Source organism: Pteropus alecto, unplaced genomic scaffold (genome assembly GCF_000325575.1).
Source record: "Pteropus alecto unplaced genomic scaffold, ASM32557v1 scaffold16, whole genome shotgun sequence".
Taxonomy (NCBI): Eukaryota; Metazoa; Chordata; class Mammalia; order Chiroptera; family Pteropodidae; genus Pteropus; species Pteropus alecto.
Genome location: NW_006438867.1, coordinates 71,164 through 98,426, shown reverse-complemented (window position 1 = coordinate 98,426; position 27,263 = coordinate 71,164). Strand labels below are relative to the sequence as shown.

Genomic DNA, 27,263 nt, shown 5'->3' with positions numbered 1-27,263 from the left:
CCCATCACATTAAAGCAGTCAGGTTATTCATCAAAGTTAATAAAGGAATAAGAATGGTTCTTTATCAATATTCAGAAAAAAACAACATACTATTTATACAGCAATCTTGAGAAAATTACCTGTTCAAGTACTCTCTTGCATCTTTTCTTCTCAGACATATTTATCCTGAATAAATCTTCAATGGGACGAGAATTTTGTGCATCAACAATGTTTCTACCAAAGAAATGCAATTTAGCTTTTTATTTAAGAAACTGGACAACACACAGTGACCAACAACTCCTGTTTACCACGCAAATATATCTTCAATGAGCAATAATTGTGGCTTAGATAAACCTCATTTGCTATAATGCTGCCACTGTGCAAAAACGTCCACACAAACACATCTGGGTAAGCCTTCCTTGACATAGCGTGATAAGTGACTGTTTACTTTTAATTGGTGAATATAAATAACATGTTATATAAAGACGGTAAATATAATAACTGAGGTTTATCTGGTTACCTGAAAGCAACAAAGTAATATTACAAATTAAATTCACTATTTTGAAATTCTTGAAAATATGCCTCTCAATGAGTGTTAGGAGAGCTCTGGCAAGAGAATAAACTTATGTGTTTAATGAATAAAAATCATGATTGATCCAATGATGAAGTTTACCTTATGCTAAATTTTAATTTTGATGGACATCTATAAGCATACAAGGAACTTAAAAAATGCATGTGTTATAAACAAACAACAACTTATATACGCTTCCATTTATGCAGAAGAGTAGGTTCCTTTTTCTCTTTGAGCTTACATTCATTATAATCATTTGTTAAGTGCTGTGCTAGGTGCTTTCACATATGTTGCAGTATTTAAAGTTCACATATCATACTAAGTAGGTGAGATCCTATTTCTACGACTGAGGAAAATAATGTCCAGAAAGAATAAGCACATATTAAGCCAGAAACGTGGCAGAACCTATCTAACCATAAATCCTATTGCTTTACCATGAGCCTTTCAAGTTATTCAGACTAGGAAGACAAAACAAGTCACTGAAACACAGACAAATCAAAATAAATAATCAACTTGATAAGCCCCATTATTTTGTAAGTTATAATCATGTACAATAAGTAAACTAGATATTTTGATAGAAGAATTGAGCTCTAGGCGTTCACAGATTTTATGAGTTCCCTTTACTAATCTAATTTTGACACATTAACATACACTGAGTTAAAGACACTTAAAAAGTCTTCCATATTTCTTCCAGTGAAGTAAAAAAAGAAATACTTACGAAGCTAACAGTTCAAGAGCAATTAGCTTGTCTTTACTGAAGGTGAAACAGTTGAGTATATTGACCACTTCTGCTGGTTGAACAGCTACCATTTTCTATTAATATAAAAAACAATTTTAATTTCAACATGAGAAATTTTCATGTCGGAAGCTGACATTTTGGGGGAACAAACAGTTAAGTGTTTGAAATGTAAATATTTGTGGTATAAATTGCTTACTCAAAAGTAAGCCCCAAACCTGGTGTGACACCTACAAAGCGTCCAATAAAGCCAAAAAAAAAAAAAGTAAGCCCTAACTAGCATGTGAATTAAACTTTAGCTTTTCAATGTAACTATTTCAAATGAAGATCTAAGTTCTCATAGGTGCTCTTTTTTACCCACATTTCTCAGTGTTCATCTACAGAAAAAAAAAAAAATAGATAAACTATTTTTCTTAGAAAGGTTGTATGAAAAAGGGATATCTACACATATGGGAGATAGATTTCACGAGAAGTTACAAAAAATCTCATTTGTCAGTTAGAGCATGCCATAATCAGCACCTCCTAAAGTGAGGTCCATGGTGTTAAACAATGTTACTAAAAATAGGTACTACAGTCATACCAGCTACGAAAAAGATGGCTTAAACGAGTTTCTTTGCTGCAGAACTTTAAGTCTTAGGTTAATGTGCATTGTAGCACTCCAAATTATGTGGGATGTTACATAGCTTATTTGACTAAGGTATCTTTATTTTTGAAGAGCAGGTAGATGATTTGACCAATTTATAAACTTATTTTAAAAGTGCAGGAAATTCAGAAGCAAAGTCAGTGTAAGATCAGTTAGAATCAATACCCAATAGATTCCTCAAATTTGGAGCAATAGCTTTCAAACATTTTTACTCATGTACCAAACTCAAAAGAACTGGTAAAACTACATATCCCTTCTCATGTTTTCACACTGACATCTAAAAATTTTACCAGAAGTTTAAACATTTGCAAAAGATTGACTTCCTTATAAATGTTTATTACATATTTGTAAAAACCCTGAAACTACTGATTTAGCTCATTTTTGAAAAGGTCTATTATGTAACCTAATTGTCACAGTCAGTATTCAGAGTGAAAACAATCAAATCAGACTTACTTCGTCCAAAAAGGCTGGGCTTAATTTAATTCAAATAAATGCATTAAGTTGTGCCTGTGCTAGCCTTCTCACTTCTGGACTTTAATTCTAAGGTAAGTAGGTACACAGGCAAGCAGGCTTCAGAGCTTTTTCACAAGTCTGTTGTCTTGATTAAATAAGGTAAGGTCTTCGACAGCATTTCTTAAAGAAGCCCTCTGCTTTGCTCTCCCTCTCAGGAGATTGCACTGTCTCTTTGGCCCTGGGGAAAGCTTTCCACCCCCAGGTGATTGGTAGATGGCTGAGATAACCATTTTCTTGTAAAATAGAAAAAAGTAATTGTTACAGAAGAGGAGCACTAACAGACCCACACACTGTCTTAGGCAAGTTAGTTTAGGAAGTTAAGGATCTGTTGATTTCCTTAAAGCTATCCATGACTGATACTCCTAGGAAAATCTTCCTAGACAGCCAGATACTGTTTGAATTAGATGGCTCTGTTAATCTAGGCTCTAGAACTGTGCTGTCTCTTCAGCAACCATTAGGCACCAGGGCCTGTTTAAATTAAAATTACATAAAACTAAAACTACAGTTCCTCAGGCAGCCTAGACATATTTTAAGAACTCAAAAGCCATATGTAGCCAGTGGCTATCATACAGGATAGCAGATATAAAATATCTCTATCAGTGCTGAAAGTTCATTTGGGCAGTGTTTGTCCAAAGAGTATAAGTATAAACACATCAGACTATTCTTCTAAGCCTGAATCCAAAAATAGAGGAAAGTACATAAAAATACTTAAGAATTCAAATCCTATGTTTTACTTGCTTATAAATATTTTCTCCTTCAATCTGCCAATTATGAACCTATGTGCAATTTAATAGTACAGAACACATAATTTAAATGTACAGTGTGAGAAGTTTTAACTTTTTAAGTTATTTTTAATAAACAAAATATAATAAAATTTAGGGTTTTTCTAATGCAAACAAACTACAACTTGAAATGAATAACAGAAAACTAGGGGAGACTTCAAAATACTTAAATTCTACATTCTAAGGAAAAATAAGTTACTTACATGTTGTAATGCTTTCATTGCCTTCAACTGAGGCTCAGCCCAGGAGAAATATCTCAGTAAATCAACCACCTGAATGCAAAGAAGTAATTTAGTTCTAATGACAATGTGTTTGCAAACATTTCTGCAAGATTTATTTCAGTATTTTGAATTACTATTCAAAATATGCTGCCTGTGCCCAGATGAGGGTAAGCATGGCACCAAAGTTGAGACTGTGTTATAACAGGATAGTCGTGCAGCTACTTAAATTCAAATCAAATAAAAAATTCAGTTCCTTACTGGCATAAGCCACATTTTAAAGTGCTTAGCTGCCATATGAAGCCTAGTAGCTACCATAATAGATAGTGAAGACAGAGAACATTTTCATCATCACAGAAAGTCTTGGACAGCACTGGTTTAGAAATAAAGTATGAGATATAGGGAAAAGAAAGTACCTAAAGAAAAGGAAGGTTGGAAAAGTACTAGATGGAGATAAAATGTCAGCATAGAAAACTTTAAAAATTTAGTGGAGAGTGACAGTTTTAATTAATCACAAAAGGGTATTTGGTGGTGTAGTTTAGTGTAGGTCCACTAACTTCTACTCTTTTACTTGAATTTGGAAAGCATAATACTCCTATTTACATCATAGATCTATTCCCTAAAAATGAACGCATCACCATGAATTAATCCAGCAGCTTCTAAAAGGTAGGTTATTTTGAGAATATAGAAAGCCAAGTTCTCTTTCCCACCACCACTGGTGAACTTCAAACAAATGAGAGAGATATTGTGAGGTAGCTAGTAAGAGGTAAGCAGGGCATCAAGATCACAATATTAAAGTCTCTGTGTGGTCACTACCATCCTGGTTCACCGCCCCCAAGGACACTCCAAGAAAAAAAAAAAAAAAACCCTCAAGAAGAGAAGATAATAAAATCTGGGTTAATGAATTATTTTACTATGAGCTCCTAAGAATGTATTAAGGTCTCGAAGGATGTTTAATATAAAAACTGGAGAGATACATGTAGAAGAATAAAAATACTTTTTATTCCTTATTAAGAGATACCAAACAACAAATAGTATTACGTGTACTTTCTAGATAATTTGGTAAGAGTGTATTGTTTATCCTCAGTTTTATAGGAATAATGTTTTTACTATATAGTAAATGCTGCCTGGCACTTTACCAGCCATAAAACTTTACAAACTATCATGTCTGATATAGGAAGAACAATCTTCACTATGGAAAAGAAAGAAGGCTTAGATGGTCACACCCTTAGAAAGTGGCTTAATAAAGCTTTTAATGACTTTAGCAAAGTGGAATAACCACTAAGAGAAGTTTTCTACAAAATTTCATACACACATACACACACACAAACACATAAACAAAGGAAATAAAAGCTATTACCTATGAGAAATTATAAATCTTTTCAAAACACTTAAATTTTTAAAAAGCACAAGGTGATTTTGAGAAGTAATGGCTGAAAAATACTCATTAAATAGCCAGTAACAAATGCAAATCATAAAGAAGATTTTAGGAATTTCGTAGACAGAACTTCTACAGGCTTAAGCATCAAGCTTGCGACAGCTTGAGAAATAGATGGAAAGCTGGAGCATTTACTAACTCAATCTATATTCATACACTGTCTACCGTATATACGTTCCTACCCTTTCCCAGAACTGTTTTCCAGATGTACATTTCTATTTCTGCACTATTTGTCTATCAAGTATTTTCTGAGTGTCCCTCAGAACTCTGTGTGTGTGTGTGTGTGTGTGTACATGCATATGTAGTTTTTTAAATTAGCAAACTCTCCCTAAAGTTGGGTAAACGTTTTCACTAAACTACCACTGGTCTTCTTGAAGTTACAGAAACTACTTATTAGATACTGTATTTTTTTCCTTATTATTAAATTTTCACTTAGTGGCTTCAAATAAGAAAATATTTCAACACTTATTCAAGTTTTCTTTTGTAATATGTAGTGAATATTGTAAGTACTGACTTACATATACTGTATAAATTTGAATACATTTACTAGTAGAAGTTTATAAATTTATAATGTTATGCACAGGATGATACATACTTTGAATTGCTCTTTTTAGACAATGCATTTTAAAATTGTTAGTATATGATATTGTCATGAAAGAGGTTATGTTTATAAAATAACACAAACTATAAATTCTGAAAAGCTTTCTACCAAAACTGAAAGCTTCTAAAGTTCCTGAATAAGTACAACAACAAAGTAAAAGTGATTCTGACCCTGACCAGCGGGTAAATAGACATTAACCAGAATGTCACACAAAAAAACTTCTGCTTAAACAAATAGAGGAATACCTGTTCACTAGAGAAATATCCATGCACATATTCAATTGCTTTTAATTTGTACTCTGTCAAAACAGCCTAAAAAACAGAAAAACAACATTAATATATGTAAACAGAACAGTAAGATGTACATAGCAAAATGCCTAAGCAACTCAAACAGTGGAAGACCTTTTTCACCCCAGCATGCAAAAGCAGCTAAAGTCACTGAGGTGACATGACATTCTACCTTTCCAGGTTCCATGCTGTAAGGCAAGGGTCCCGAATCCCCAGGCCGCATAGGAACTGCCCCCATAGAGCAGGTGGTGAGCAGTGGGCTTTAATTGCAGGGGCAGGAGGTGAGCGGTGGGCTTTAATTGCAGCTATGCCCCTGCGCTAGCATCACTGCCTCAGGTCCACCTCAGATTGTCAGGCATTAGATTCTCATAAGAGCACCAGTCCCTGGTGCCAAAAAGGTTGGGGACCACTGCTATAAAGGATACACTGAGAAACTGGAAAACTCCCTACTCACTCCTACACAGAAAGAGAAAAGAATTAGGATTTGACATTAACAGAAATTACATATAGAATTTCTGTAAATGTTGAGTTTCAAAATATCCTAAATTCAACCTGTTATTTTTAAGAGTAAATGTCAGACATTACTCATCCATTGGACAATGTTTACTTATTTAGTATCTATCATGTGCTGTCACAGAGAAACATGAATAAGACAAGGTCCAGTTGAGGCTCTAAGTATTTCTACAGGGATATAAAGACCCCCAAGAAGCCAGAGAGCCCTGAATTCAAGCTGTGCACCTGCCACTAACTGGCAGTGTGGCCTCTGAGAGGCATTTTAATTACTCTGAGAGCCTCCTCCCTCATAAAAGGGAAAGACCATTCACTACCCACCTCAAGGATACTGTGATAATTAAAAGTCAACAGTATATCTGACACATAGTAGGTATTCAGTAAATGATGGTTCCTCGCATGGAATCTACCAATGAGAAATTCAGAGAGAAGTCCGGTGGCCTTAACTCAGCACTACTGAGAGCTTCATGAAATCATGTATACTCTCCTTGCGACTATTTGCTGAGCGTACAGATGGAAACACCAGACTATCATAATTTGGTAACAAAGAGAGAAAAAGAAAAGGAAGGAAGGAAGGGAGGGGAGGAAAGAAAAGGAAGAAGGGAAAGGAAAAAATAACTTAATTTTAGAAACAAATACAAAAAAATAAGAGAGTACCTCCATAAAAAAATGGTCAATGGGCCTGAGTAACTACCAATTGTTAAAAATAAACTAATCCCTTTGCTTTTACGATAAAACTATGGTACTTGTATTTCCCATGTATCATTCTGCTAGGAGTAAATACTATAACCAGTCAACTAAGAAAAACATCCAATGTGCTCAGTAGTTTAATTTTCATTGAAAAAGGGAGGGAAATGGCATTCTGGATAATGTAATCTTGGGAGTTATCATTATTGAATATAATCAAAAGCAAGTTTCTGGACAAAATCCTGGATTGTGTTGATGCCAAGACATGTCTCAATTCTTTCATCAGTGCCTTAGAGGCTCGACTGTATCCTCAGGCACAACAGCATGGATCTCCATAGTCAGAACTGCCTTTATTTGAACTGAATCTCACCTCCACTTACTAGCTGTGTAACTTTGAACTAGTTGACCTCACAGACTAGGCTTGCCGCATGTAAAATGAGGAGCATAGACCTACACCTCATGGATTGTTAGGAGAATCAAATCAAATAGCTCTTAGAAAGTGCTTAAAACAAGCAAACACAGTAAGTGCTCAATAATTATGGCTATTACTTTACCTCCTTTTGGAAAAGCAAATTCAACTTTGCCCTCCCTCCTCCTTTCTTCTCCCTTCCTAGTATCTTCTTAAATATCTTTGCTTTAAATGACAGTAGTGACAGCCAGTATTACCTATGGACCTATGGTGACACTCAGGAAGAGGTTACCTAGTTTAAACAGACTTATATTTATAAAGTCTGAGAGTAACTTAAAAAAAAAAAGTAATTATCATATTTAGATATGCCTATATTTTCATCTCATTTTAATCGAATAATTACTTGGCATAGACAGCAAAACATATTTTGATTGCAAATCAGGAATAAGGACTTAAGTTGCTATCTTGTGTGAGTGTGATTTTCATCTCTGGAAAATTTGCTATTCCCCTCATTCGTATTTACTATGTGATCTTTTCACAACCTAGAAAGGGGAAATACTCAAATTGATACCCTAAAGCTTCCAATGATAGAAATCTACTAGTCTACCTTAATGGACAAATTATTTTCTCATAAACAGTAGTTAAATATCAGCTCATGAACAAATTATGGCAAATTCCTAATACTGAGTTAGCATGGTGATACTTTATTGCAAATCCTAACTGGACAAACTGAGCTTGCAAAAGCAGAAATTCCATTCCAAAAAGAACATTCAGTATTGTCAAATATGTAAATTTCACCTCATGGGCAAATTTTTCCAAGTCAGTCAAGGGTCTTAAAGGTATGGAAATTAGTTGATAATTGCTCAGAAGTTGTAAACAGAGTACCCTCCATTACCATAAAAATGTTACAGTTAAGGCTTTCCAGTTCCTATTACATAAACTCTTATTTTTGCGCTTTGAGGTACTGTTATGATCAAAGCTAGATTCCAAAATTTTTTGCGGTCTGATTCAGTCTGGGAGGTGGAGTACGTGAAATGTCCTTAAGCAGAAGTAAAAACTTGGAAAACAGGGAAAAAAAAGTTTTGGAATTCAAGTTATTGAAGCCTATTCCTAAGAGTATGACTTTAAACTTAATGCCACACTTTTTCATCATGGCACTAATTTTGCCTGGCCCAGGCAATATACGGTCTGCCAATTCTCAGATTTGAACAAGCTTTTATGATAACTGCCATTAAAGACACTTTCTATACGTTATCTTTAGTTTTCAGCCACTCTTATGTTACTAAAAGATGAAGAAATCGGTTCATATATAATAAATCACTTATCCAAAAGTACAGAGCTACCAAAGATTTGTACAGCCAGCTTCGGAACCGAAGACTCTCTTAATATAATTTCTACAATACCGCCGAAATTTTCAACATGTTTATAGCGTTAACATGACTTAATTTCTATTTCTTTCGTTAGTGTATCAAGATATAAATGCCTACACTAGATGTTAAAATTCCAAACAATTTTGCAGTCAAAACCAATGTTTCGCACAATCAGCACGCAGTCTATCAAATTTAAAAAAGCTATGAGAATTCCTCCCTCATGGAATAATTTAAGGAATTATGTGTAATTACCTTTCTAATTTCATCCAGCACAGTTTCAAAAGACTTTTTATCCATCTTGGCTACTCTCCCGACGTGGTTATAACAGTTATACTTTCGATTACAAAACGTTCATCCCTGGTCAGCTCCGACAGTGAAAATGTTTAAAACTTAAGAGGAAAAAGCCTCCAGGAGCAGGAAAGGATGCGAAGAGGTAGACAGTACTTCAAACGTGGCAAAATTTTCTAGAAGTGGAGACTTATAAAAACAAAACCCAGCTTTTTTTCCCATAAAACTTCAGAACACCTCTGGGAAGAGCCGGGTCCTCTCTGAGTCCCGCAGAGAAATCTGGGCTTCGGTAGCCAGGGCTAAGCGCCGGTCTCCTGTAGCTGAAAGGCAGGCGCCGCCGAGGGACAGTCGTGAAGCCGCTATCCTGCGTGGAGACGCACGGGAGCCGAGGCACCTGAGTCCCGAGTCCCGCGGGCGGCGAGGAAGGAGGCGCTGGCCTCTCCGCCCGCACCAGCGCTTTCAAAGTCGGCCCTCACCGCCGCGAACCTGGACTCATGACCCAGCTCGCGCTCACCCTCAGCCGCTCGTCGGGATCCTGGGTCCCGGAGCCTGGGCAGCGGAGGCCTGGCGGGCTCTTTGTTACAACTGCAACAGCTTTCAGGAACGGACTGGTAGCTGGAGAGCACGGGAGCCGGGCGAAGGGGCACAGTGTCTTGGGGCGGGGGACTCCAGCACTCCGCAGCGCAAACGCAGCCAAGAGCCCTTCCCGGTTACCCCTTCAGCGCCCACCAGCTCCGTTGGGCCTTCAAGGAAGACCGTCGCGCCCGAGTAAGCTCAACGTCGCGCCGCCAGTTTAGGCCACTCCTCCTCGAAAGCCGAGGGAGGGGGTCCTTGTGTGGGAACATAGGGTGTCAATGGTATATGCCTGAATGCCTCGGAATCGGATGCGGATGACATCCTTTGCAGAACCTGGAAGTCATTTTTTGAGGGTCACATCTCTATGTATCGGGTTGATCTGTGCTAGCTTCTGATTGGTCAATCTTCACTTAAAAACAATGAATGTCGAGTGGTTAAGGCATAGCTATGGGCACCCTTATTTTGGCAGACTGGAGAAGTCTTCAGCTCAGACCTCCCTGCGGGGCGAGAAAGGGTGGTCACTGGGTCAGCCCAAAGCACGTGACGTGGGGGTGGGGACCCGGGAATGCTCTGGGACTCCGGAAGCCGAGTTCTAATGATTTTTCGCCTTGCTGTTTGCTCCTTTCCGGCTCTCAAACTTTCCGCGTCTAGGGAGGAGCGATTGGAGATAGGGGGTTCCGCTCGGAGGCCAGGCGGGCGCTGTGTGCATAGAGGAACCGTGTGGACCAGAGGCTGTCCGGGGACGCCCCCAGCCGCCCACGGAAGCTCCTCACTGGGCTTCCTGTCTCGTCATGGCGAGATTCTGGTTCTGCGTGGCTGGCGCTGGCTGCTTTCTTGCACTTCTGGTTTTGCATTCGCGTATTCGTGATTCCCCGGTGAGTTGAATAGTGAGGAAATGTGTGGATAGCACTTTTGGGAGGTGACGCTTGTGGGACAGAGGTGGTGGGAGCACTGGCTTGTCTGAAACATGGGTGAGGGGATCGGAACCCCTAGGTGTTGCCTTGTGCCTCGATGTTAAAATATTTGTGTAGAGGGTCCCTGACTTAATGATTTTTCCATTTTATGATGGTGCAAAAGTGACAACATTCAGTAGACACTGTACTTCCAGGGGCCAGCTCTATGCAAGTATGGTACTTTCTCGTGATGCTTGACAGTTCTCAGTTAGCCACACGATCAGGAGGGTAAACAGTGGGTACTCTCCATTGTAGAGGTTCTTTTTGGATATTGTGTTTTCGAATCCCATCACGTTTATGAAACGCGCATATGTGTCTTCTGCTTCTGATGAGAAGAGGAAGGGTTTTTGAGATGAAACTCAGGGTAATTGACCCACTGTAAGCTAATGTAAGTATTCAGAGCACGTTTAAGGAGGGCTAGACTAAATTATGACGTTTAGTAGGTTATGTATAGTAAGTGATTTTCGACTTAACCACATTTTAAATTTACGTTGGTCTTATCAGGAGCTAAGTCAAGGAGCATCTGTGTATGATACATTATCAACATGTTCCTTATTTTCTTTCCCAGCTCCCACTACATCCTCAAATAATTTGCAGATTTGTATTGTGGTGGTCTTGGTCTTTAAATACATAAACCCGTTTCTTCCCAATCATTTCTGAGTTGTGTCAGGTGTCAAAGCATGCTTAAAAATAAGATTTTTTTTTTTTCTTTTTTAACCTGAATCTTAATCTTAATCTTCTGATTTTATTTAAGGTTTTAAGGGAGTTTGTTTTTCAAGTTTCCTGGAGAACTGAGGAAATTCTTTACCGGCTGGATGTAGGTTGGCCTAAACATTCAGAATATTTTACTGGAGCAACATTTTGTGTTGCAGTTGACTCTCTGAACAGACTAGTTTACGTAGCCCAAGTAAGTATAACTTTTTTTTTTTTAATTACGAACACAAAGTAAACAACAGCCTAACTAAGTAACCATATGTGTTTTTATTATGCTAGTAGTGGAATTTGTTTTTTGAATTGGTTTTAAGAGAATATTTTGGCTTTCAATGTGATAGACATTAATATTGTTAGGTTTTGAAGCTGGGTTTGAAATGTTACTAATTTTCTTGATTAACTTTTAACTTTTGTTTCTTTCTGCCAAAATAAAAATTACTTCCTTAAAACTGATTTTATCTAAGCAGTTATTTTTGTATACCTTCAGAGAGGGGAAAACATCCAAAAGGTATTAGTGTTCACAGAGGATGGATATTTCCTACGAGCCTGGAATTATACAGTTGACACACCTCATGGTATGTTTGCAGCCAGTACACTGCATGAACAATCCGTCTGGATCACAGATGTAGGAAGTGGTATGTGAACCAATATCGATTAATTTTATATTGCTAGAAATTACACTTTGTAATTAATGAGATCTCAGTTTATATAAAAAGTGCCATTACCACATATGTTCTCAGAATCCAAAAGATTTCTGAGCCTCAGCTAATGACCCATTTATTTCAAACTGTATTTTGGATGCTAAGATTGTGTTTAAACCAAAAAAACAAGATTACCTCTAAGATCATTCTAATAAAATTTGACTATATTCACTTTTTTTAGGATTTACCGTTAAAGGCCTTTACTTTATAATTCATCCCATTCATGTGATCTTTTTAAATAGAATGCTTCACTGATTTCCAGAAATAAAAACACACGATCTCTTCATTCTTTCCATTATATCTTGTTTTTCCATGTACAGATCTGAAGACAGTTTTCGTATTCCTTTCCACTTTTCAATGGAATAAATTCCTTTTAATAAAAACAGGGCTGCAAATCAGCCATTTTTAAAAAACATTACTGGTATTCTATCACTTTTGCTAATTCCTTAGAAACTTTGGAGTTTGTTTTCTTTAATGTTTTATTCTTATTGCAACAAACTTTAGGTAAAGTCTCTAAATCAAGTATAACAATAAATACAATTTTCAAGATAGAATTGTGTTGTAAGCTACTTTACTTTATTTCCAGTAAGCTCAGTGTACCCAGTTTATCTTTTGAACAGCTACCAGTTAGTTTGGTCTTGGTATGCCTTCAAGTTGATTTCTCTTAGCAGTAGGTTTTCTCCTACTTATTAATATTGTACTTTATACTTTGCTTGTAAGATAATTATAACTCAAAAAAATCTTAATGTGAGAAAATAAGATATTAGTGATTTGGAAAGATTCCCTTTTTAGGAAAGAAAAGTTAATGGGTTGAATTTTAAGTTTGTTTACACGATACAGATTTAAAATACAGACTTTTAAAAAATCTGTATTACAGAGCAGTGGTTCCCAACCTTTTTGGCACCAGGGACTGGTGCTCCTATGATAATCAAATGCCTAAAGATCTGACATGGAGCTGGGGTGGTGATACTAGCTCTGAGGTGTGGCTGCAAATACAGATGAAGCTTCTCTGGCTCACCTGCTGCTCACCTCCTGCTATGCAGCCCAGTTTCTAACAGGCCAAGGACCAGTACTGATCTGCATTGGGGGCGGGGGAGGTTGCAGACCTCTGTTATAGAAAATGTTTTTTGTTGACCTGAAATTTGAGATCTGCACATTAATGATTGAAATAAGAGTTTTCAAATGTAGATTGTTCCTTGATTTCCTTTTACAAGTAATGCTTATTCAAGGTCATCAGATAAAAATGGAAAATAGTCTACCCATAACATTTAACATGAGCTTTCTGTATAAGGTGTCAATTTTTTTAGTTTTATTTATTTGAATTTAGAATCTACTTATTGTGGAGTACCTGAGATTTTACTTCATGAACAGATTTGGCTACAACTGATAAAGAAGCTCTGTGGCTTGTCAAATATAACATTTAATTATCTGACCCTATTAACTTTTTATTATTGTTTACTTCTATCAAATTTTTGCTCTTGGCTTATAGTTGGCCCTTGAACAACATGGGTTTCAACTGCGTGTGTCCACTTACATGTGAATTTTTTTCAGTAACTGCCGGAAAATGTATTTTCTTATGATGTTTTTAATAACTTTTTTTAGCTTTCTTGTAAGAATACAAAATATGTGTTAATCGAATGTTTAAGTTGTCAATAAATTCCGGTCAGCAGTGGGATATTAGTAAAGTTTTATGAGTGTCAAAAGTTGTATGTGAATTTTCAGCTGTGCAGAGATTGGCACCCTAATCACTTCCCCCACCCCCTGTTGTTCAAGGCTCAACTATACTTAAAAAACAGGAATGTTTGTAGAGTGGTATATTTGTGAAATATGCATGCCTGTCTTTATAGGATCCTATGGTCATACTATTAAAAAATACAGTTCCTTTGGTGATCTCGTTCAAGTCTTGGGTACCCCAGGCAAAAAAGGCTCTGGTTTGAATCCTCTGCAGTTCGATAACCCTGCAGAATTATATGTAGAGGACACAGGAGATATTTACATTGTGGATGGAGATGGAGGATTAAATAACAGATTGATCAAGTTGTCCCAAGGTACATGATTTCATTTTATATATGATATTATAAGAACATTATTTAATAAATCAGACTTAATTTGTTTGATATTTAATATAATAGTATATTTTAAATGAACCTATGTGTGAAAGACTCAAGTATATTACTAGGAAAAAAGAAAAGATGTGTGGAATAGCCAATAATAAATGGTTCTGATAATAGTCTTACTTATTCTTCACCAAAAGCTAGGTGTTTCCTTTGAAATGAACTGGAGGCTGTATGAGAAGTTATACTGAGCTCAAGAAATAAGTGGTTATTTTTTCAATTAAGAATTGGGAGGTTAGAAATCTCAGAGTTGAGGTATCCTGCAGTTTGATTGATCAGCAAGTGTTTTATTGAATTCCCTGTAAATTTGCAACCTCAGTAGTATCCTAAGTGTAGATCTATTACCAATGAAAGTTAAATGCCACTCTATAGTATTGATAATAGAATTAATAAAATTGTAAAATAAAATTAGGAGGAAGAATTACTGTTGACTGAAGAAGTAAGACAAGAGTTCACAAAGGAAATAGTTCTTGCATTAAACTGGTTTTGGTGGGAGGAGAACAGTGAAATGGGAGGAGCCTTTATCACTCCAGGTTATAGGTGGTATTAGCAGGTTTTTAGGAATGAAGCTTAGAATGCAGTTTTTTAAATATTAGAAAATAAGATGTGGGATATTCTTAGCTTATTTTGGGAAAATTTCTTGGGGCCAAGAGATCAAAGGAAGAGGCTGACAACCCCAGCATTACATCAAGAGTTTATTCAAGGAACTTAAACAGAAGGCACATCTGGACGGCAGCAAGATGATGTGGATATCCTCCAAGCTGCAGTTAGGGGTTAAAGAATTATATAGAACAGAGCAGGATGAATAGGGGAACTGGTGGTGACCTGCCCGAGATAAGGGGAAAAGGCCTTATCTTGCCAGGGGCAGAGATAGATCAGACAGTCTGCGAGGGGATTTACATGAAGCAATCTCTGCTGTGGCCCATATCTAGTCTTGCAGAGGTCTGGCAGAGGTCATGTCATGGAAGTCTCTCCTCCACAGCATATCTAAGGAGTTTGAAGCCACAATTTTGCCTATAAAGAGTCTTTGACTGTCTACCTAACTATTACATTAGTGCTAACTGCATTCCTTATGCCGTGCTCCCCATCCCTGTGACCATCTATCAGCTACTAATTTGTACTTCTTTAACCCTTCACCCCATTCTCCCAGCCCCCTAACTCCCCTCCCCTCTGGCTATCACCAGATTGTCCTCTATATTTACGAGTCTGTTTTTGATTAGTTTCTTCTTTTTCCTTAGATTCCGAATGTAAGTGAAATCATATGATATTTATCTTTCTCTGACCAATGTATTATATACTTGAAACTAGTTATAAAATAAAATTTTTTAAAAAACCTCATGTTGGCCAGAAAGCAAAAACAACTATAGTACAAATTGGAAGTTAAAAAATAGTCATAGGGATGTGAAGTACAGCTTAAGGAATATAGTCAACAATATCGTAATAACTATGTATAGTGTCAGATGGGTAGTAGACTAATGGGGGGAAATCACTTTGTAAATTATATGTCTAGTTACTATGCTGTACACCTGAAACTAATATAAAATAATATTGAACGTCAACACTAATTGAAAAACAAAAATTAAAAAAAATAGAAAAAGAGTCTGAGGTTTTTAAATAGAGAAGAGTTGTTATAGAAGCAGAGATTTTACAAGACACAGTACTATGTCAGGATACATTTGCAGTAAGTTATGTCATATGGAGACTACATAGTTAATTATCACCTAGTAACTGAATTTGGTAATAGTAAAGGGAGATGAGTTGGGGATAAAGAATCCAAAAAATTCTATGAGAGAAAGAAACCAAATTTAGGAGACAGATTGACTATGGGTACATTAGTTTCTTGTGGCTGCTGCAACAAATTGCTACAAACTGGGTAGCTTAAACAGAAATTTATTCTCCAGTGGTTTTGGAATACAGATGCCTGAAATCTAAAGAGCAGGCCTTTCTTCCTTTAAAGGCACTAGGGGAGACTCTTTCCTTGCCTCTTTCAGCTTCTTGGTGGCTCCAGACCTTTCTTGGCTTATGGCAACATTACCCCAGTCTCTGCTTCTGTCTTCACATGGTTTTCTTCTCTGTGTGTCTCAAATCTCTCCCCTTTCTCTTATAAGGACATTAGTCAATGGATATAGGGTTCATCCTAAATCCAGGATTATCTCATCTCAAAATTCCTAACTTAATGATATCTCCAAAGACCCTATTTCCAGTCAGGTCACTCACAGGTACTGGAGGTTGGGACTTGGACATATCTTTTCAGGGGGCCATAATTCAACTCACTACAGGGTAACAAAGGAGACAGACTATAGGAACATAATGTGACTATTTAAGCTCAAGGGAATGATAATACCAAAGAACAGTTTAGTTGGGAAGGGAAACCAGTTTTGAGGGAGAGATTGACATGAACCCTAAACAATGTTTTGAGTGATAAAAAATTCACATGGAGATAATCATTAAAGATGTAGATTAATTGCTTGAAACAAAATGATTTTTTTTTTTTTGTAAAGCGTAAGAATTAGGCAAATGGGTATATAAAATACCTATAAAAGCCAGGAAAGAGGGGTTATAATTGAATAGTTTGTCTGCAACCTATAACATGAAATATAATACACAAATTCACAAGATATTCTGTAAGATATGTCGCCCTAACCATATATGTTTATCATTTATAGATTTCATGGTGCTTTGGCTACATGGAGAAAATGGAACAGGGCCTGCGAAGTTCAGCATACCTCACAGTGTTACAGTTGATTCAGCTGGTCGGGTAAAAATACAGAGTCATCATATCTGGAACTGTGTGCCTGAATAAGGTTGTGTGTCTAGGTGTGTGTATCTGGTCTTGTGTATATGAATCTTGGTAAACCTGTACATGTCTGGACATCTGGATATGTATGTTTGTTAGTGGATGTGTGTATCTGGGTGTGTCCGGACAGTTCCTCTAGGTCTGATTATACCTACTTACTCCCTTATAAATGTTTGAATCCTATAATGAAAGCAGTTTCCAAATATTTAGAAATGAGCAAAATAGATTTCCTATGTCGCTTAAAGGATAGAAGGAACAAATAATGGAACAGATCATAAAATTACTTGGGGAAAAAGAGTTGCTTTCCTACTAGGAAAACTACTATAGGTGTTCAAATATATTTGTAAATCTGAAATTTAAGTTAATTGTAGAATATATTGATCAAAAGGGAGATAGAAGAGGTTAATCTTGGAAGCAGTCTAGGCAAACTTGATTTTACTCACTGCTCTCTGGGGAGCAGAAATCTTTAACTGATAAATTACAATACATTTCTTATTTTTCCACCTGTATCCACTGCCACCTCTTTGCTTTTACACACCTTTAAACATACATACCACTTCTTTGGGGTTACCTTCCTATAACCAAACCCCAACCCGAACTGTTTGGTATTAGTTTCTCCTTCTGTTTTCCTATAGTAGCCTGTACTCCCCTATTATAGTAATTATTATGCTATAATAGAATAATGTGTCTTCCGTAATAGAGTATAGGCTGTATGAGGGCACATACTGAATCTTTTTTGCTCTATATCTCAATGCCTAGCACATAGTAGTAACTTATGTATATTTGTTAAATGACTAAATGTTTTGGTGCATAATGGATGCTTCAGACTATCTTCGCTTCATGCCATTAGAAATTTAACCCATTTTTGTTCTCGGCGAGGAACTTTCTGGATTATTTGGCTTCCTATGTTGACAAAGTGAGAATGTTTTGATTGTAAAATTTTCAGGTATTTCTCATCATACATAGGAAGAAACTGAGCGTGTGAACTTTGTATAGAAAGTTGGAATTAACTACTCTCATGGGATAAGAACAAGATCAGATTTCTGAGCATGCAAGACCTAGGCCATGGTGAGGAATGTCCTTTTGAGTGGCTTTGGGGATTGTTTGGCATTACTGAATAATGAAAAATAAGTTATTTCTACACACTTGTGTTTTTATAACAACAGCAGTGCTATTCTGAGCATTTTACATGATTAATTCATTTAATCATCACCCCAAACTTATATAAAAAGATAATTAGTTCCAGAGTTAGATTTGTTTCTTAAACCATATTTCTTATAATTAAAATACACTGAGTAGGAAAAATAATGCTAATAATCTCAAGTGTCATTCAATCCTAGGAACTGAACTATATTTCCTCCTTGGTCACTAATCTATGATAGTAATCCCAAAATATTTAAAGAAAACCCATCCTTAGTAAAGAATCATAGATCAGGAAAAGATCTTGAGAAATTACCTTGCTTAGGGATCAACAGCCTTTCCACAGTGATGCAATGAATGTATATTTGTTTCTGATTAGAGATGAATTCAGTGGCTACCAAAACTAACATGCACTGACAAAGACATAGTCGTGGTTACCCTGAAAAAATAGTCCGTGAATCCACAAACCCAAGAAATCCAAAGATTCTGAAATAGGGATGAAGGGGCAGCAAGGTTGGTCTAGCCTTCTAGTTGATTTTTACATAGATCTCTACAACCCTAGCCACATGTCATTAAAAACTATTTCAATATGTTTGCCATAGGTTGCATAGATTAAATACAATACTTGAAATGTCTTTTAGAATGTACCTTCCTGTTTTATAATAGCAGTTTCCTTAATAACTCATTACAGCCTGTAGCAAACCTAAATTAAACTGTTGTTAGCCTACAATTATTCTTTATGTGTTACTAAAATTTCCCAAGCTTTCTCTTTAAGTGTTTTGGTACTTTGGACATACTTTGGTAAATAGGTAGAGGTTAAATGATATTGTAGTATGAATGAATACCTGGTTTCCTCCTAGCCTGAACTCATGAAAAGCAAGCCTGTTTTTTGTTGTCATTCTTCCAAGAACTGACAAGTTGGCAATACTCAGTGACAGTGAATGCTTGTTAGAGGAATGAATGAACGCTGTTGCATCAGTGTCTACAAATCCTCTGCCTTATATGGGAGTACTCTAGTTTTTTAGTTACTCAAATGTTTAATATAGCAGACAGAGCATTATAGGCTTTGGGTTCAGACAGATGGCTATAGTTCTCTCATTTGTTGTAAGCTGACTTCAAACAAGATATTTTAACCTTTCTGAACTTTATTTCCTGTCTGAAATGGGTCTTTTAATACCTTCCTCTTTGGGGTCCTATAAGTACTAAATGAGATAATATATGTGAAATTAATGAAAATAAACATTCTCTCCCGTCTCCCTTTTTTTTCTTCTTTTTCTTTCTTCTCATGATATAGATCTTTTACAGAAAACATTTTTTGTTTGTGTTTTCAGGTGTGGGTTGCTGACCGAGGAAATAAAAGAATTCAGGTTTTTGATAAAGACACTGGGGAGTGGTTAGGAGCATGGAATAATTGTTTCACAGAAGAGGGACCTTCTTCAGTTAGGTAATAGCTTTTTATTTTAAAATGCTTGTTTTGTTTGCTCTTTGTTAGATTCTCTGAAGAGCTAGCTGAAAGTATAAAATATTTATTGTTAATTTTAAGCAGGGAAAAGAAGGAAGGAAACAAGTATGCAGAAAACATGTCATATTTCAAATTCCAGTCATATTTCAAATTTCAAATAACACTCCCAGTGCACTGTGTGACCCAAGTATCAGAAATAGTATATGCTGGATCTTTCCTGTAGTCTTTACCTTCGAGATGTGTTTGGTAAATTTTTAAATATAGAATGAAAATGAAAATCTTGAGTCTACCCAGCCTAACGCTGATTCATGTTACTTTCATTTTGTATAGTACTCTGATAGTGTTATTTTTAAAAAACTTAAGCTAATCTTTGGCAATCTCTACCATCACAAATCTCTTGTTCCCTCATTAACAGAATTAGATCAATTTAAATCCCTTTAGAAGAACCCTTCAACACTCATTCTGGCCTTCTTTGAGACTCTTCTTGCTTTTGGCAACCCATTATGATAGCCAGGTCCCATGACTATGGTCACCTATACTTAAACCCTCAATAAAGTCCATGCCCCATGCCCCCATCACTCTGTATGCTTTGACTCTCTTAGGATTTTTTTGTGGCCTCTATAAATACTTGTCGTTTTATTTTATCTCCATTTCTTCATTGTTTATTCTCCTACTAGAATATAAAGACAAGAGAGTAGAGATTTGGGTTTCTTGCTCACAACTGTATTTTTGGCACCTAGAATAGTATAGGCACACTAGGAACTCAATATTTATAAAATAAATGAATCATTCAATTGGTTTAGTAAGCAGTTTGATATATAAATTCTTATGTGAAACCTGTGAAACTTGTTTTGTTGTTGTTGTTATTGTGTGTGTGTGGCGGGGGAGCACTTAAAGAACGAATTCAGCATATTATGGATCTAGAAAATGTGCTTTAAATAATGTATCAACCAGAAGGGCCAATAAAACAACTTTTGGGGGTAAAAAAAAAACTTCAAGTAGGTGCCTGCTCTTTAGCTCTGGTGGGGGTGGGGGGGTGGGATAAACATATTGAGAAAACAAACGTTAATTTTGCATAAATTTATTATGTAAAATGTCTTTCTCCTTAGATTTACTCCTGACGAGAAGTATTTGGTTATAGCCCAGCTGAATCTTAGCAGGCTCTTATTTGTGGCAGCACCCCCAGTAGGAAGCATTGGCTACTGTTCTGTGATCAGCTCAATTCAACTAGCAGATCAAGTTTTACCTCATCTCTTAGACGTCAGTGGGAAGACTGGAGCAATCTATGTAGCAGAAATTGGAGCAAGACAAGTACAAAAATATGTGCCTTTGAATAGCTATTTCTCTTCATTCCATTCGTAATGTTTCTTTCCCTGGAGATCTTTCAAGTGAAAGTTCACATTCTTAAATTCATTGTTAAGTGCTTAAAAATAATGTTCAAAGTCTATGACCATGCTATCCTGAACAAGCCCGATCCCGTCTGATCTTGGAAGCTAAGCAAGGGCGAGCCTCATTAGTACTTGGATGGGAGACCACCTAGAATGACCAGGTGCTGTAGGCATGAAAAATAAAAAAATAAGGGATTATAAAGCTGACAGAGTCCTTGCAATCTGTGAGGTCAACCAAGGGTTGCCTAAATAAATAAATAAATAAATAAATAAATAAATAAATAAAAAGTTCAAGCACAAGAATTTGTTTTTATTTTTACATGAACTAGTATCAGAATAAAAAAATTTTATGTAGTTAAGAATCATGTTTTGTTGCCATTCTCATGACTTAATTTTACTTGTAAATATGCATAAGGATATTTTAATGAAGGAAATGTAACTCTAATAAAAATGGGGTCAGAAAGAGAGGCTAAGGTTGTAACCTAGTTATTTGCCCTGGTAGACTAATTCTCCCTGAGGGCAAAAAGAAACAGGAATAAAAATGAGTTTTTAGGATAATTTTTTTGAATTTCATGTAAAGAGCTACAGACCTCCAGTTTGTTCACATTGTACACAATGAATTGCTTGAGCGATCAAGTCAAATGGGCGCTTGATTAACGAGTACTCACAGAATGCTAGGTCCTGAAGATTCGAAACTGAAGAAGCAAGGTTTGTCTGTATGCCTTTTGAGTAGTGAGCAGACAACACAATGACAGCAGTGCACCAGTGTGGTGAGAGAAAAAGCGTTACATCTGACTGAGGGAATCATGGAGACACTTTTCAGAGGAAGTCCATTTGAGCTTCAACATGAAAAGCTGAAGAGAAAACAATGCAGTCCAAGCACACAAGTTATAAAAAGTTAAAAATTTTGTGTGAACTCTGGTAGGCTTTCTTTGAAAAGTCCCAGTTGGCTTTGGTACTTTAGCTGTAAAATATTTAATTTCAACATTTAAATGTAGGAATAAAATCACTAGCATCTAAGCACTTTACCAAAAAGGATTTTTACAAATAACTAGAATGTTTTTTAAAGATAATGTTAAAGATAGGGCCTCCCTTCAGGCCTCCTCATTTTTTTTTTTAACATGAACTCAGTTCATTCCTAACATTTGTCTACCTCAAAGAACTTTTAGAATGATTTACATGAGGATGTATGCCATACACTGAGCAACTAAAATTAATAATTTCTTGTCATTTGTATGTCCTTTTTTAAATCATTTTGGTCTGAGTATTGGCTTTATGATTAAGACCACTTTTTTCAGTTCGTTCTAGTTTATTCTAGATTCTCATGGAACTTTTTCATGTTATGATGTTTCATATCATTCTTCCCATCTATCAGCCTTCCTCTTTTTCCTAGTGTTTTACTTTAATTTGAGTAGTATGTGAGACATCTTAAGCTGACTTTTCTTATCATTTATTATGAGTAGAGTGAGACCTCAAGGAACTCGTACTTTTTTCATGCTTGAATCATATCTTGATGCATTTAGGAAGGTAAATCTACCAACAGGAAACCCTGTCTTGTGTTCCAAGGCCATTGATAAGTGTGTTTGTGCCACTGATTAAGTTGTATGATCTTAAATGAGGAGCCTCAGCTTTCTCTTTAGTAAAACAGGAACATTGTTGTCTTTCCTCCTTCAGGAATGCTATAAGGGTTAGATGTGCAAAAGGTGCATAAGTGCATTTTGAAATCTATAATAGCTCCAAGTACATTAAAGGCACTTTGAAAGGTCCTTCTAAACTTGCCATTTGTCTGATATCAAGTTTGTCTGAATTTTGTTTATTGCTTTCATCAAAACGTATCCCTGTAAACTTTATGCAGTTTAGCCAATATAGTTAATTGATTTGGATGAAAGAAAGTAACTTGAGGGTTTTTTGTTGTTCTGTTTTAAGCCAAGACAAGAAATGCAAATGTCTCTTTGAAGGAATGTAAGTTGGTTAAACTGATTTTGTCATTTCAAAAATATTTTAACTTTGTTTTATACCGTTTCTTACAAAATGTTTAACATATTACTTCTACGTGTCTTGCTAAAAATATTTTGTTAGCATACTAGTAATCATGTTTCTATTTTTCCCTTTAGATAAATTGGTTAAATGGATGAGAAATGTGTTGTATTTCCTATTAAAAATAACATTAAAATTTTATAAAGAAAAGGCACTGTTATCTGACTCTCTATTTAAAGTTTGTAAAATCAGTTTGTAAATTATTGAAGAATTTCAATAGTCATCAAATCATAGGTAGATGGCAAAACTATCCCCCCCTTTTAAAAAGATTTATTTTCCTTTTATACTCGACAGAGATATTAGTGTCAGGTTTACAACATTGTGATTAGATATTTATATACCTTATGATCACCATGATAAGTTTCATACCCACCTGTCACCATACATACTTATTACAATATTATTGATTATATTCCTTATGCTGTACTTTACATCCCTATGACTGTTTTCATAACTTGCAATTAATCTTAATCTGACCTTTTTTACCCAGACTCTTTCTCATCTAGCAATCATCCCTCTGTTCTCTTTATTTGAAAGTTTGTTTGTTCATTTATATTTTAAAAAATTCCCACAGTAATACTGTAGTAAAAAATCCTACAGTATTTGTCTTTCTCTGACTTATTTAGTTTAATACCCTCAAGATCCATTCATGTTGCAAATGGCAAAATGTCACTTTTTATGGCTGAGTAATATTGTATGTATGTACCACATCTTTATCCATTCATCTATTAATTGACTACCCAAGTTGCTTCTATATCTTGGTTATTGTAAATAATGCTGCAGTGAGCATAAGGATGCATATATCTTTTTGAATTAGTGTTTTGGATTTCTTCAGATAAATACCATATGACCCAGTAGAATTGCTGGGTCATATGGTAGTTCTGATTTTAATTTTGGGGGGAATCTTCATACTGTTTTTCACAGTAGCTGCACCAACTTAAAATCTCACCAGCAGTGCATGAGGCTTCCCTTTTCTCCACATCCTTGCCAACACTCGTTTGTTGGTTTATTGATAATAGCCATTCTGACAGGTGTGAGGTGATAGCTCATTGTGTGTTTAATTCTATAAGAATTAGTGACTGAAGACATTTTTTTTCTTCCTGACTCTTTTCCCGTATTCCTCTTTTAGCTAATTCCCATTCATGATCTCAGGATCTCATTTCCATTATACTGTTTTAGAACCTGCTATCAAATGTCATAAATGAATTTATCCATAAGTTAAAACTAAGAAATGCAACAAGAGCATGACCTGTAATTCTGCGTCTGCCTTGGATGTGTGTGAACACCAACACCTCCAGCATATGTGCTCCTTGCATGTGGGGATACACGTTTAACAGGCTTGATTGAGCTCTTCAACTCAGGTGGTTACATTTTGTGTGATAGAAAAATAGCAAAATGGAGTTGTTATTATCTAGAGAGCCATCTACAATGGAACTGGGACTCTGGAAAGCTGAGCTAATGCACCTCCATGCAAAACTGAACTTTTGAACTTGGCTAAACCTCAGGCACAACGAGGAAACCAGAATGGAGGGAGGAAGGCCACTTTGGAACCACTCTGAACACTGTTTCCATGGCAGCAAAATACAGTTTTTTAGTTCCAAACTTAAGGTTCGCATCAGAACATTTGGCTGGCAGTGTCTAAACCACACCTGGAACTCTAGTTTTAAGAAAGAGGTGGAAATAGATGAGTGATCTGACCCTACTATCCCTTAGCCACACCTACTTGTCCTATCATACCCTATGGGAGAAGTCACATTGCTCGTGATCTCCAACACACTTGATAAAAGAGTGTGGGGAGTACAAGGAGAGAAAGGGGTGGAAATGGTAAAAATGAATACATGGCGGGAAGAGGGTAAGGTCAGCTTCTGTTGTCCTTGAGTCTGGCTGGTTACACAGCCATAGCTGGAATAGACAACTTCTTCCAGCTGCTGCCCAATCCATGTTCCTTGCCCCTCGGCCAGCACCTCAGCTAATGAAGGGTCTCCATTCATAAGGACTCAAGCTTTCCTTCCCTGTGGTTGGACGTGGGTGAGGTTTGTGCTATCTTCTGTTGACATTATTCCTAAATGTGATAGTGCAGGCATGGTCCCAAGGGTCCTCTGGACAGTAGCTATCTCTCCAACCATATAGCACAACTCTGTCTTAGGGCCCATCGCTCCTGCCTCCCTTTGTGGTCCCCTCACCCCAGACCCACATGTTTTGGATCTGGAATAAATAGCACCATCGTCAGGGCAGAAAGCAGATGTAGGACAAACACCCAATCCTCTAAGATATTGACTCCCATTTGTCACTATAGCAGAATCACATTTTTATCAATAGGCATCTCACCAGCCCAGAATCCTGTGTTTGCAAGAAATACCTAGAACAACTACACATCCTTGTTAGCTTTGGAAAATCCTGGTTTACACATTTCTTCATAAACAATTATTAATAGCTAACCCTTTTGTGTTAAAAAACTATCTTATTTTGGATGATAAATGATACAGTATAAGATCAGATCTGTCAATCCAACATTGCTTTACTTTCTTTGTTGTAAATGAGTTATTTCGTTGGAAACTATGGTTTACATGAATTTACCATGCTGGATAAATGCATCGTGATGTCCACTGTAGCATTACTGGAAGAAACCTGGTGATCAATGAATGAGGCACCAGTTTCTGGCTATTTCAGTATGAAGGGTTCACAGATAAACTGGCCTGTTGTTGGGGTTGCATCCTGTGCCAAGGTGTTGTCTGTGGCCTGCAGACTGAGTGATGGCAAATGTGATAGACAGATGATAACAGGGGAAGGAGAGTAGGTCTTGTTGGGCAAAGGCACCACCTTCCATGTCATCGTGGTTGCCAGCACTGGCCCAAGGGAAAATGCCAACTAAATTCAAAGAATGAGTATGTTGTCCTGCTGATACTGACGCCTTCTCTGCGGAGGGGACCTTTTGGTGCACATTCATGTGGGGCACAAATATCCTGCGACTCAGGACTTATCCTCTAAGTTTCATCAGCATAAATCTTCCTTAAGCCTCATTTTCACTAACTCTCCATGCAAATTAGTGCCCATCTCTACCTCCAGCGAGGCGTAAAACCAAGCTATCCATAAAATAGTAGTTATAGAGCAATACATTTATAACCATGTCAGGGGGCGACGCTCATAAATAAAAGGGGTTTGGAAACACGAAGTGTGGATGAATACATCTTATGAGCTAAGGACACTTTATTCCAAAGGAAAATCTGAAGTCAGATTTTTAACGGTCTCTTTCTTTTAACAATTACTAAATGACACTTCTTTGTTGAAATTTAATGTGTCCAAGGGTGAAGTCCTGGCTGTAAGAAGCATTTTAAAAGACTCAAAAGTTGTAACACTTTTGCTTAGCTCAATGCTTTCTTGGTCTTGAATTAGATCTAACCAACCAGTTACTGTTTCGTTGGCAAAAAGACAGAATTGGACCAGAAAGGCCAAGTCCCTTTGCTCCTGGAGTAGAACAGTATTTGTTCTGGGCATAAAGGTGTGTTGTGTTAGAGGAGACTGCTAAAATGACAACTGTCAAAAATAAACAAAACCATTGCATGAAATGTAACACTTCATAAATCTTCTACTCTACGTAGTGTACAATAGTTTGATATTTTAAGTAATATTTTTGCTAATAATAATTAGTTTGGTCTATCTTATTCCATTGGCTGGCATAGAGTATGTTTCTACTTTGTTTTTTTATCATATGATATTTTAATTACAAGATGTTTAATGTACATGTGTGTTAATAATCACTTTTACCAACGCAACATAGACATAAAGTTAATAAACCCTCTAGGACGTAGTTCCATATAGTGTAGCGGTTAGCACGTCTTCTTTACACACAGAAGGTCTTGGGTTCACATACCAGTGAAGCCACAATCCATGGTCTATGGCCATGCCACCCTGAACAAGCTCGATGTCTGATCTTGGAAGCTAAGCAGGATCTGGCCTGATTGGATGGGTGACCTCCTAGGAAGAACAGGTGCTGTAGGCATAAATAATAAGTAATAATAATAATAATAAATCCTCATTCTCTTCATTTTAAAATTACTCTGTCCCATATCACTTACCGGAGCATATTTTTTTATTCCCTTTATCCTCTATAAATTTACACCAAACTCAATTTCATCATTTTAAGAGTTCAGCCTATCCTAATAATATCACCTCCACATAGGCATGGAGAGTATTTATTTTAAAAGGATGTATTAAACTGTTTTGTGGAGACTTTAACTGCAGCAATAGCTTTAAGTCACGGTCTTCCATTTTCTACCAGAGTGCTGTGATATTCTTCTGTTTCTTAAGAGTGTATTCCCTACAATCACCTCCATTTATATTTTATTTTTTTA

General features: G+C 36.5%; 2 protein-coding genes across 7 annotated transcripts in view; one reads left to right on the top strand and one right to left on the bottom strand.

Annotated features, from left to right (window-relative positions):
- PROSER1 (proline and serine rich 1) overlaps window positions 1-9,844 on the bottom strand; it is a 32,984-nt gene extending 23,140 nt beyond the window's left edge. For 2 of the 4 annotated variants that reach the window (XM_025049505.1, XM_025049507.1), the window contains exons 1-5: window positions 8,997-9,844; window positions 5,727-5,792; window positions 3,428-3,496; window positions 1,269-1,363; window positions 120-213 (exon numbers count right to left, since the gene is read on the bottom strand). In XM_025049505.1, coding sequence (XP_024905273.1) covers window positions 120-213; window positions 1,269-1,363; window positions 3,428-3,496; window positions 5,727-5,792; window positions 8,997-9,041 — 369 coding nt within the window. In that variant the 5' untranslated portion in view covers window positions 9,042-9,844. The remainder of the gene's footprint in view (window positions 1-119; window positions 214-1,268; window positions 1,364-3,427; window positions 3,497-5,726; window positions 5,793-8,996) is intronic. The other 2 variants (XM_006915778.3, XM_025049508.1) reach the window with 2 other exon arrangements.
- A 275-nt stretch (window positions 9,845-10,119) lies between these two features.
- On the top strand, window positions 10,120-21,025 carry NHLRC3 (NHL repeat containing 3). Of its 3 annotated transcripts, none has more exons than XM_015592458.2 (7): window positions 10,120-10,483; window positions 11,316-11,468; window positions 11,760-11,847; window positions 13,821-14,021; window positions 16,754-16,845; window positions 19,356-19,468; window positions 20,596-21,024. In XM_015592458.2, exons 1-7 carry the CDS (start codon window positions 10,400-10,402, stop codon window positions 20,846-20,848), a joined length of 984 nt encoding a protein of 327 aa, XP_015447944.1. In that variant the 5' UTR covers window positions 10,120-10,399; the 3' UTR covers window positions 20,849-21,024. The 3 variants fall into 3 exon arrangements, with proteins under 3 accessions (XP_015447944.1, XP_024905277.1, XP_006915839.1); XM_006915777.3 differs by having other exon boundaries at window positions 10,122-10,483; window positions 11,760-11,907; window positions 20,596-21,022; XM_025049509.1 differs by lacking the exon at window positions 13,821-14,021 and having other exon boundaries at window positions 11,760-11,907; window positions 20,596-21,025.
- Window positions 21,026-27,263: the final 6,238 nt, after the last annotated feature.